General features: G+C 41.8%; 1 protein-coding gene across 3 annotated transcripts in view; it reads right to left on the reverse strand.

The window, feature by feature from the left end:
* LOC138580907 (microfibril-associated glycoprotein 4-like) overlaps positions 1-12,225 on the reverse strand; it is a 427,453-nt gene that overhangs the window by 160,025 nt on the left and 255,203 nt on the right. Inside the window, exon 3 of one of the 3 annotated variants that reach the window (XM_069651830.1) lies at positions 6,390-6,449. The exons of the other annotated variants lie outside the window; for them this stretch is intronic. Within the exon in view, the coding sequence (XP_069507931.1) occupies positions 6,390-6,449 (60 nt within the window). The remainder of the gene's footprint in view (positions 1-6,389; positions 6,450-12,225) is intronic. 3 annotated transcript variants of the gene reach the window in all.

Raw genomic sequence — 12,225 nt, forward strand, 5'->3', positions numbered from 1 at the left:
TCTCCTTCTTCCTCATCTTGGTCCATGGGTTTTCTCCAGTGCTGGAACATGGAACTGCTCGGAAGGTCTAGCAATCCGCTTCCACGGGCTTGAGCTTGTTTCAACTGGCTGGTTCTGTCCCAGACCCCTATATCTGCTCTTATAGACTTTTTTGGGTTACTTCGCCAGGGTGGTGGATTCCACTGCAAGGTTGGCTTCAGTTGGGGGGCTGCCTGACCTGGACGATTCCCAGGAGATTTCTGATGTTTCCATTAGGAGATCCAGACTAAGAAATTCCAACACATCTCCTACCTCCCAAATCTCCCAGTAAAATGGTTTAGCATTTGCAGAGTTACTGAGGAGTCTCCTGCTTCTGGCATCCTTTCCGTTTTTTTCTTACAGACACCCCCTCTGTATCTCCGCCTGATTAATCCCACATTTCACAGGTGGCCTCTAGAACACACTAACTCCTGAAGACAATTGAAGAATTTTTATTAAAAGGCTAAGGGCCATCCCTCTTGCGCTCCTCTCCAGTTGGCTGTTTCCTCAAAAGCCCCGGCATGCCTATCCCCCAAGATGGTCACTCGAGATTGGTAACCCCTACAATCTAGTATCTGACTGATGGCCTAAGGCAAACCCTTTATCTATTTGACTTGCTCTGGGATCAATCTAGGTGGATCCTAACCTGTGTCCCACTATAAGAATGTTACTTCTTTTAAAAGGTGCCTTTCAGCCCCTTGGGTGTCGCTCAGTCATTTCCTTGCATTCTGTTGTACCAGTCGTACTGATTTCCATCCTTCATCTTCCTTTCTTCTACTCTCTCTTTACTCTTTCCTTCTCCCACTCGCCTCTTCTCTCCCTCACTTGTCCTCACACTGTCTCACCAATGTTCTTCTTTCTACTTCTATTCTCCGCTCTCCGCTACTATTCTCCTACTCCCCACTCAACTACTCGCCACTCTCCACACTACTACTCTCTCCGATACACTCTACTTGTCCACCCTCTCCACCCCTCCTTCTTACACAGTTACCCCCCTTTCATGCTCTGATACACTTTCCTTTCTCTCAACCTTAAGTATATAAATTATATGTTCCTCACTTAGCCAGGAACAGGTAGAAGGGACAGAGACTGAGCCCTCCCAATTCCCACACACCACCTCTGGAGCAGGACTGGCTCTGGCAAACATGTTGGTAGGCCTACTGCCTCAGGTTGAGAAGGGCTTCCACCCCCTCTTGACAGGATTAGGTCCCTGTCACACCTGTTATATTTATTTTCTTTTGAGGAGCTACTTTAAACCTCAACAATGGCATTTCCAAGGTTTGCAGGGTTTCACTTTCTGTAGTTAGCAAGCATAATCTTTTACGAAATTCAGTGAACAAACTTTGTTAAAGGGATGTTATGGTTACAAGTAAAATCGAAAACCCCCAGAAATTCACGAGCTATGGTAAGCTAAGCAACCATAACTCGCACCGCCACTGTGCAATGCTAAGATTAACACCCAGGACATGAAAGATGACATCACAAATGTCATTGATGACATCACTTATGACATCACATATTAAATTAATTTCAATCAACAGTCCCTGGGGGTTGAGTTCATAATGTTGGAAACAAGATGTTATGGTTGATTGGGAGACCTATCATGACCCATGTAATGTATTAAAGAATGTACTTATGTAAACAAAACATTATATTCTAGTGTTGTTGTTAGTAGAGGAACCTAATAATACATACATATAGAAATATCTGGTAATTTTTTATAGTAAAATAATAAATGTTACCTTATAAGAGTTTTGGGCAATGTTCAACATGGAATAAATAGGTAACAATTGAAAACTTAGCACACACTTGTGTTAGTAGAAAGAATCCATATAAAAATACAAATTAGGGCACATAGAGGGACACTAAAGAAAGGAAGAAAGAAACAGCACCAAAAAATGACAATAACATGTAGACAAATTAATTGTGTGGCATGCTTATTGCCCCATGTATGTGCAAGTACTTTAAGAACATATAAAAAGGTTAATGTGTAGATATATTGAACCTTTTATATTTTGGAAATTATCATTGTCAGTAAAAAAAAAAAAACTAGCCTAATAATGTCAGGAAACAAAAACAAGCTTCCCAGATATGTGATGTCATCAGTATTGTCATCAATGACATTTATGATGTTATCTTTCATGTCCTGTGTGTTAGTCTTAGTAGTGCACGGTGGTAGCGCGAGTTAGGATTGCTTAGCTTACCATAACTGGTGAATTTCTGGGGTTTTCATTTTTACTTGTGACCATAGTGCCGCTTTAAAGTTTTTTCATTCGATTTCTGAGGTTTTTATTAGTGCAACTTAAGCATAACGTCCCTTTAACAACAATTCTTCAGTGAATATAAATATATATATATATATATGCAAAAATGTTGCAGGGCTGCACCCCAGTGTATGGGTTCAGCAGCACTCACTCCTGATAAAAAGGTTAGCTCAGCCCATGAAGAACGTACAAAAATCATCTTTATTAGGCTCCACATGGGCAAAAGGAAAAACGTACACACACTAACGTGTTTCACCTGTTCTGGGCTTCGTCAGAGTAAACACCACTTCCATACTGAGGCCATACATATATCTTTGCAATAGTCCCTTATCTCTTTCATTAACCCATATAGCTACTCTCTCCTGTCATTGTGCATGGAGAATTACCTCTGGGAACATAGTGCAAGTCGTTTGTAGTGTTTAAAAATCGTTGTACAACATACATGGCTATCAGTGTGATTTTCATTCCATTCTTTTTCATTGTGCCTGCGCGTTTTCTCATAAATATATATATATATATATACTGTAGGGTGGCAGTCTACGCCCTATATTTAAGGTGAGTCAGACTCCTGTAGGAACCTCAAAAAAATGTATTGCTAATAACTTTGAACTCGTGTGATGGATTTGGCCGCAATGTTGAAGTCAATTAGGGACGTGCGGGCCCACCCAGACTGCAAAGTCTGGTAAAGATTCATTACAGAATAAAAAGGTTATCAAGAAAAATAAAGAAGAGTTGCGCCCTACTTCCCATTCATTTTCCCATAGACAAAAAAGGTCAGTTTTTGCCAGACTACACAGTGCAACTTGCTGGAATTGGACCAGGTCCGAAAAAACTTGGTCACCAAGCACCAAGCATTGACTTGAGGCCTTTTTGTGGTTTGGGGTTATTCTGTCCAGTCGTTTTTTAAATATTTGATTGAGAAGGGGGTGCCCCCTTCTCCAAAATAGCTTCATCTTGGGTAAATTGTAGAGAAGCTAGGTGCTTATAAATGAAACAGCCTCCATCTTGGTTTTTGCTTTGTGTTAGAAATAGCAATGGCGATAGCCGAGGGTATCGAAAAATGAAATGCAAGAAAAAGCCATTTGCAGGTCACAAAACATGCAAATGCCATCAGACTAGAGGTGGGGGACGTGGGGGAGGTGGGGCGAGTAAGAGGATAACAAGTGAAATTTTGAGTTATTGGGGTCTACGGACTGAGTTTACAACACAAAGCTTTTCCGTAGCCTCGGCTATGGCCAGAATAGCCACAAGTAGCTGACATTTGAAAGCAAACTGCATCGCAGAAACAGTGTGTGTTGTGGGGGGAAGGGGAGAGGGCCTGGGAGGTGAAGAGGCTATCATGGGTGTGTGGGTAACGGGCACAGAGGAGGGGGACACTTGGCAAGGGCCTGGGGGAACAGGAAAGCATTTTCTTCTGCCTTTTTTCCGATATTCTCAGCTATGATAAGAGTACAGATAGTCAACAGTATCTGTAGTTCTGTACCCGCAGCTATAGAAACATTTGTTTAAAAAAAGATATTTGTACAACTACAGTGATGTCAGGGGTTGCAAATCAGCCATGGCCATTATCTCTCATCAATGCAGTAACCGGGGCCAACCCTGCTTAGCTTCAAAGTGAGGGATAGGACAGCCGCCTCAGGGCATGTTGCCTAATAAATGAGCCCAAGTTATAGGTCCACTTAGAGCAAAATGACCTTGGGGGGTCTGGCCCCTTCCTTGCTTTGAAGCTAAGCAGGGTTAGTCCGGTTACTGCATGTATGGGAGACAGTCCACAGTCCCAGATGCCGTGCGTTTTCTTAGTTTTAAATATCTCATGACACACTAAGAAAACACACGGCATACACATTCTTTTTTTTAAAACTGTGTCACTGTCAGTCCTTCATAGTATTGCACTCATAGAAAATGTTCTTACCTTTTGCTGAATTGCATTCTGGTATTTGTAGTCTCCCAGTCAAGATAGAGGAAATAATGCCACATTTGTACACTTTTTGCCCAACAGTTCGAAAAGGATTTATATATTTGAGTGACACTATGGTATGTGTACTTTTCGAAGTTATCTTTATGAAGCAGGGTATTGTTGAAAGCCAGACATGCTGGCGAGGAGGGGAAATGATGAGAGGGCAAGTAAGTGATCAATATTTGCCCACAATGTGGCAAGAGTGTTTGCAATCCTGGACACAGGTGAAGTTATTTGCCACTGATAGTGACTGCTTTTCAGGGCATAAGTAAAGGACACATGAAAGGGGAGATTGTAGCATGCTGCTTAACAAAAGTGTGTGATCCTTGGCAAATAATGTAATCTCGCTGCGCATTGCCTAAAAACATTGTGAGTTCTCAAAGACTGCAATCTTTTATACATAACAATACTACTGTCAAAACAGGTGAAAATCAGTTTGTGATTGATGAACGTTTTTGAGCGATGGGGCAAGTGTTTTAAAATATAGTGGGGTCGTGGCCATGGCTAGTATGCTGATAGTGTTCTAAAATGGATAGATAAGTCTCTGGAATAACAAAAACCTTGGAATTCAACGAAAAACTTTAGAGGCAGGGACGTTAAGGTGAGAAGTTAACACAACAAAACCCCAGAAATTTAGCTAAAGCCAACTCAACTTTGCAACCTGTAGCGCAGCCTATGACCACATTGATGGCATCACAAATGACATCACTAATGACATCATCTATGACATCACTGATGACACCACTGATGGCTAAAATCACATATGTAGAAATGTAAGGGTGGTCTAAATATGTGCAAATACCCAGAGTGATCTTATGTCTGATGCCATCAGTTAAATAATCATTGTTGTCATAAATGATGTTATTAGTGATTTATATGATTTTAATGAATAATTAAATAACTAATACATTTTACCAAACCCAAAATAACGAATATTATTATTATTATTTGTTTTTCGGGGGTTCCTCCAAAGCACCTGGTTGTGCCATGTTTAAAGTCCCACCCAACCCCCTCTGCACCAGATTTATCCCCTTATCCCACCCCCACATATAATTTGTTTTAAAAATCGGTATTTTGTTGTTGTTTTTTATTCATGAAAATGTCATTCCTTATTTTCTATTCGTTGTAATCACTGGATACCGTTATTAGAGATGGCACCAGTGATGCTATCAGTGATGTCATCAGTGAAGTCATACATTATGGTATTAGTGATGTAAACAAATGGAGGGAGGGGCGCACACATATAGCGAAAGTTAATTTACTCAAAAAGCTTTTGAAACCATTTTCTGGTGCTCCTGGCTAGTAGCCCTGGCTAAGGGACTACAGATAAATCAAGAGCTTGAATGTGTTCCTTTAAATTAATTAAGAAATTGCCAAAGCACCCTTATGTGAAAGGTCACACATTTTTAAATACAAATAATTAAATAAATGGTTGAAACAAACAGGTAAAGAATAGAAAATCCAATTTCTTTTAATAAAATTCTCAACTTGATTCAGAAAATATAATAGTAAAATAAATGGACACAGATCTAGCACATGAGTTGGTAAACACCTCAATTATTATACAGTCACAAAAAATGTTACATTTTACAAAGATGTTGTCTTAGTTTTTGAAACAATATAATTAGATTCAGTTCACACAGGAGTGGTCCCCTATTATTTTCACTAAGGTGTTGGGTTCGAGGATGGGGTTTCTGTCCCGCCTACGCGTTTCACGATTTTTAATCTCCCTTCATCAGGTGAATGGAACTCTCGCTATTCTTAAAATGAAAGTAATAAGATTGAATAGAACCTCAATCTCCCTAAAGATAAAAGTATGAATCACAGTTCTGCGTAACATCTCATTGGGATGTACTGATCTTGCTATGTCATGGTACTAGGGATGTAACGAGTGATGTCATCAGTGATGTCATCATTGTGGTCATAGACTGCGCAATAGGGGGCACGAAGTTAAGGTGGCTTTAGCTGAATTTCCAGGGTTTCATTGCAATATGTTTTTACCTTAACTAATCATTAGCAAAAGATTCTTTCATTGAATATATATATATGACTCACATGTAATTGAAACAATTTCTGAAATTAACTCTTATCCCCATGATTCATATGGGAATGGATTATTTTTTGGAATGTTTAGGTATAAAGTTACTAACCTCTGGTTGATGAATTGGCATGAAACTGTTTAGACTCGTGACTGAAGGGGATCCGGTTTCCTGAAGACAAGTAATATCAAAGACAGAAAGAAAGATGACCAATCCCCATCTTCTAGTTTCCCTGCTAAACATGCAATGATAAATGATTAATGTGTTATCCCTACCCTCCCTATGGTTAGATTAAACTCTGCCAGCCATTGTTATCATATGTAAGTAGGTATATGTAGGATGCTTTGTGTGCCTTCCTTACACAAGGCACACAAAGTGTATCAAACAGTGAAGAGTCGACAGACACGAGTGATTACAGTTCAAGGGTGTTTATTGACCTTCAAATGGGTTGGCTAAATGCTTAGCTAAACCTAAATCCAAGGATGAGAGAAAGCTACAACCATCAAATAATAATAACGCAGTCCTAGTTGAGTCTCTGTCAAAATACAAGGGCCTATACTAATAATCCTTTTGCCAATTCCTACTTCTAAATACAAAAGGGTGTAGGACAATGGTGTATGCAAAAGAAAAGTGTTCAAGAAATAATATGTCAGGACAATGGGCAGTTGGCTTCCCTTCTGCATATTTTCAGCACGGGGAAAGGTGGCACATTCGAGCTGCGCACACACTCTGGATTCTCAGCTACAAGGACACAGTTCAAAGCTCAGACACCAGGGCCTTCTGTCAAAGCCTCTTTTGTGATAACAGTCTCTTACTGCAGAGGGTCTGTCGTAACAAAACAAATCTCAAATCTCCATTCCTATCAGGATTTTCCCATCACAATGTTCATGCTTGGTCTGTGTCGTTTGAGCTTGGACCATGGATCTCCCTCATAAGGGCTCGGATCCTCTTGATATGGATCTCACTTTTTTGGGCTAGGATCCTCTTGGCATGGATCTCCCTCGTTTGGGCTCAAATCCCCTTAGTATCAAAATCGAAGACTTTCATAATGTGTGATTGGTTTTGCTTAAACCGTTGCAGGACCACTTCGATTCATTTCATACAATTGTTTTCATCAATCTTTTACTTTCATTTCTCTTGGTGGGATCCCTTACAGAGACCTTTGATTGAGCACATACACGTGCCAGACCACTCTGTCAACGGTATCGTATCTTGCTTTCTCAAGTTCAAACATTCATCAGCAGTTTAGCTTTGCTCGCATCTTTCATCACATGCATTTAACAATGTTCGTTCCAGCACTCGTTATACAATGTGGCCGCTTGCAACCTTGACTTCAACACAGAGCAGTCTTGCATCGGTCTCCCCAACTCACCGGCTGTGTAGATTTCTCTGTTGCTTCTTTATTCCTGGAGCCAAGGATGATACCACAGTGACTGCTTCTCCTCCCTGCATTGGTCAGTTACGTGGGAGGGCCCTTGGTATCTTCTACACACAATGCAGGATTCTTCAGTCTGGTTTCCTGGCCTTACGCTTTCTGCTTTGAAGGTTTCTTGAAAGTAATGGCGTCTTGCCAAAAAGGTCAAGGGTATTTCCCTTCTTATGAACCGTTCTGGGTTTGCTGTCTTTCTACCCTCGTTCTGCCGACTCGAAACTGCTGCTATGTTGTTTGCTTTGCCTCACTCAGAGTGTTCTCTTGTGCTCTGCCTTTTATCCATGTGGGGAAGCTTAATGGAAGTCAGGCGTGAGTGATTGTCAGTAATTGCCTGACTTTGCCTGACATGTCAGGTACACTGCTCAGGTGTGAGTCTGTTTTCTTCCAGAGCAGGCTGTCTGTGTTGAAGTGTTTGTGAGGGGAAAGGGGGGGGTAAAGTTCCCACATATCCTACCTGGTAGGATGGGGTAAAGGTGTTACTGCAGAGGGATACCGTGTCTCGCCATCCATTGTCCCACTCCCACTCCACGAAGACCCCTCCCCCAGGTGATCCTCCCGCACTCGTCCACCCCCAGGGTCTGTATCCAAAGGCAATGGCTGTGCCCTGGCCACCTGAGAGAGAGATCCCCAGGGACTAGCAGGTCAGACACCTTCGGGTTTCTCACATACCCATCCTATGCAATGTAGCTGCATCTGTTTCACAGGAAAACCTGGAAAGCAAATCGACGTTCCCCTGGTCTTTGCCTTTCCGGTGTTCCACAGTGAAACAGTAGGGTTCCAGGTCTAAGAACCATCGCACGACTCAAGGGTTAGAATCCTTTTGTTGGTTTATCCATACTAAAGGTGAGTGGTCTGTGACAAGGGTGAACTTCCTTCCTAAAAGATAGTATCTTAGATGAGTGATTGCCCATTTGATGCCAAATGTCTCTAACTCCAGTACGGAGTAGTTATTTTCATGTGGGAAGAGTTTTAGACTAGTGAATAGGATAGGGTGTTCTAATCCATCACAAATGTGCGATAAGACTGTTCCTAATTCTTTGAGAGAGGCAGTGGTTTATAATACAAACTCCTTTGAAAAGTCTACCAATTTTAGGATTGCGTTCTGGCATAAGGTTTGTTTTAAGTTGTTGTAACATATGTCATCTTCATCAGTTCAATGAATCTTCTGGGGTTCAGCGTTCTTTAATTTGTCGGTTAACCTAGCTGTTTTATTTGGGAAATTAGGGATAAACCTGCGGTAATAACCAATCAATCCTAGAAATGCCCTGAGGTCTTTCTTGGTCTTAGACGTGGGGGTATCTAGGACAGCTTTCTCTTTTTATCATTGGGTCTGGACACTGCCAAGAAGCTGAGGTATTTTGCGGCTGATTGAGCCAGCTTATATTTGGATGGATTGGTAGTTAAACCGGCTTCTCTGAGGGTTCTCATAATAGAAAAGAGATGGAAAAGATGGTCTTCCCAAGACTTACTGTAAATGACTATGTCGTCAATATAAGCCCCACAGAAATCAGAATAGGGCTGTAATATCCTGTCCATAATCCGTTGTAAAGTGGTGGGGGCCCCATGCAGGCCAGAAGGCAGGACTTTAAACTTGAATAATCCCAGGGGCGTTGAGAAAGCTGTCTTTTCCTTATCAGGTCCATGTACGGGGACCTGTCAATACCCCTTAGTTAAGTCTAGGGTTGATAGAAAGATGGCGCTTCCGAGTTTATATATTAACTCATCGATGCACGGCATAGGATAGGCATTAAAGGCGGAAATGGCGTTAACCTGTCTGAAGTCTGTGCAAAACCTCCAAGAATGGTCAAGCATTGTTACCAATACAATAGAGGAGGACCATGGGCTAGAAGGCGGCTCGATAATGTTTGCCTTCAGCATTTGTTTCACTTCCTCTACCACTAATTGTTTACAGGCTTCTGGGAGTTTAAAGGATTTTAAATGGACCACCTTTCGCTTTGGAGTTTTAATATAATGATAAGTACCATGTACTCTCCCTGGACTTTCGCAGAATACATCGGTGAATGCCATGACCACGTTATTTAAATATTCTTGCTTTTGTCTGGATAGTTCTTGTGGAATGAGCTCTGAATTGTCAGTCTCCTCCGGTGTCAAACAAGGCAATATTGAGGTTGAGGCAAAGGAAGTATTTTCTTTCCGCTCCTTTAAGAGATTTACATGGTAAAGGTGTTTTTATTTGCTTCATCTCAGGTTGGGCTATTTTATAGGTACAAGTTCCGTGTTGCTCTACTACCTCATATGGCCTATACCATTATGAGACAGGTTTTACTTTCAGAGGTAGGTAAGCGGCCTAATACCTTTTGCCCTACTGAAAAGGATCTTAAATTTACTTTCTTGTCATAGGTGGATTTCTGTTGGGCTTGAGCTTTTTCAATGTGTGTGTAGACTAGATTTCAAAGTTCATATGCTCTCGTAATTAGGTAGCCATTTGTGAAAGGGGAATAAGTGCCTCTTCCCTTTTTCCCTGGTCTCTCTGAGCATGTCTAAGACATCTCTTGGTTCTCTACCGTAAAGTAGTTCAAAAGGAGAGAAACCAGTGGATGCCTTAGGGGTCTTTTGTACTGCAAATAGGGCCCAGGGGGTGATACTTTCCCATTCCTTTCCGTCCTGATCTAACAACTTTCTCAAAATCATCTTAAGGGTTTTATTAAATCTCTCAGCCAATCTGTCCAGTTGGGGGTGGTAAACTGAGGTTCTTAAGGTAGAGATATGTAGTAATTCCTTGACTTCACTCATCAATTTGCTCATAAAATAGGATGCCTGATCCGTCAGAATTTCCTTCGGGAAACTAACCCTAGAAAAGAATGCTAAAAGATGTTTTAAGATCTGTTGGGTTGTATCGTTGCGTATGGGGAATGCCTTTGGGTATCGGGTAGCGTAATAAACGATTACGAGGACATATTTATTACCCAGTCTAGAGGTCTCCAACAGCCCAATGATCCATCCCAATTCAGGAAAAAGGGACTTCTATGATTGGCAAGGGATTTAGACAGGGAAGGTAAGCGAATCAGTGCACTGGTTTTCTGGCATATTTTGCATGTCTCTATGAAGTTCTTTATGTCTGCATGGATACCAGAACAGTGGAATTTCCCACAGATGTGAGCTTGGGTGTCAGGTTGTCCTAAATGTCTCACTGTCAAATGAGAATATGCAATCTCTAACACAATGCTACGATGGGTTTTGGGGATTACTAATTGAACTTTACTTAGGCCTTCTGTGGAGGTTTCCTTTCTATACAGTACTCCCTGTTTCAGGAAGGAAAAGGGGCTCCCCTTTTCTTGTTCTTCTCCCTCATGAATTACCTGTACAAAAGCCTCTGCGAGTGCTGGATAATTTTGCTGGGCAAAGGCTAAATCGGGAAGGATGGTAGGTTCTTCTTCCCTCTTTGCCTCAATGATGGGTGGTACGTCAGACTCTCCAAAGCCTAAGCCACCTCTCTCAGGTTCTTCCGGTTCACTCTCTTCCTTAAACCAGGGAAATAGAGCCTTCTCGAGAATTCCCTGTGCTCTTTTGTCCCCACAACATATTTCAAACAGAGATTTCACCTTTACGTCTCCCTGGAAGTTGGGATCTATGACAAATGCTAGAACAACCAGACCAAACTTCCAGGCTAGGCCAGATTTTGGGGCCAGTATTATATAACAACCCTCAGGCAGTATTAGGTCTAAGTCCATGGGAACCATCCCTCTTTTCCCTGGAGTGATAGTAGTGTCTCTGCTACTACAAATGTCAAAGCCTATGGATCCTTTCGTGGAGGTAGATCGATCTGAGGCTCTGTGACTAAGTTTCTGGAGGTTTTCGGGTCCCCCAATTTGCCTCAGACAGAAGTGATCACAGTTCAAGGGTGTTTATTGAACTGCAAAATGGTTTGGTTAAACGCCTATCTAAACCTAAATCTAAGGATGGGAGCAAGCTACGACCATCAAATAATAATAAAGCAGTCCTAGTCGAGTCTCTGTCAAAATAAAAAGGCCTATACTAATAAACCTATTGCCAATCTACTTTTAAATACAAAAGAGTGTGGGTGTTATACTAAAATTGGTTTGCCCCTAAATGAATGGAGTAAAAACAAAGGACCACCTTCCTGGAATAGGTGAGAGGAAGGTTCAGGGTCTCACTGTCACATATCGCCCATGGAAAGTATGGAGGAGATGGTCGATATGGAAGAAGGACTAAATTATTCCATGCAACGCACAGCGCGTTCTAGTCTTCCAGTATTAGCCACCTTAAAGACCAGCAGATGAGAAGCACCTTTGCGTTGCAACTTCCTTACTTTGTTCCCGCGAGTAAGTTTGCTGTTCCCTTCCCGGTTTCTGCCTTCCTTGTTGGTCGTTTGTTAGTGGGTTGCTTCCCATTCGAACGGTTCCTTGCCTCCTTCCGTTCTGGACTGCTTTCCTCTCCACTTGTGTGGCATCTGTCGCCGTAACCTGTTTGAATCTCTCTCCGCCCTTCCTGCTACTGCTGTACTCTCTCCCGCGCTGGACGGTTCCCCAGCTT

This window comes from Ambystoma mexicanum, chromosome 3p (genome assembly GCF_040938575.1).
Source record: "Ambystoma mexicanum isolate Mex_15411 chromosome 3p, UKY_AmexF1_1, whole genome shotgun sequence".
Classification (NCBI taxonomy): domain Eukaryota; kingdom Metazoa; phylum Chordata; class Amphibia; order Caudata; family Ambystomatidae; genus Ambystoma; species Ambystoma mexicanum.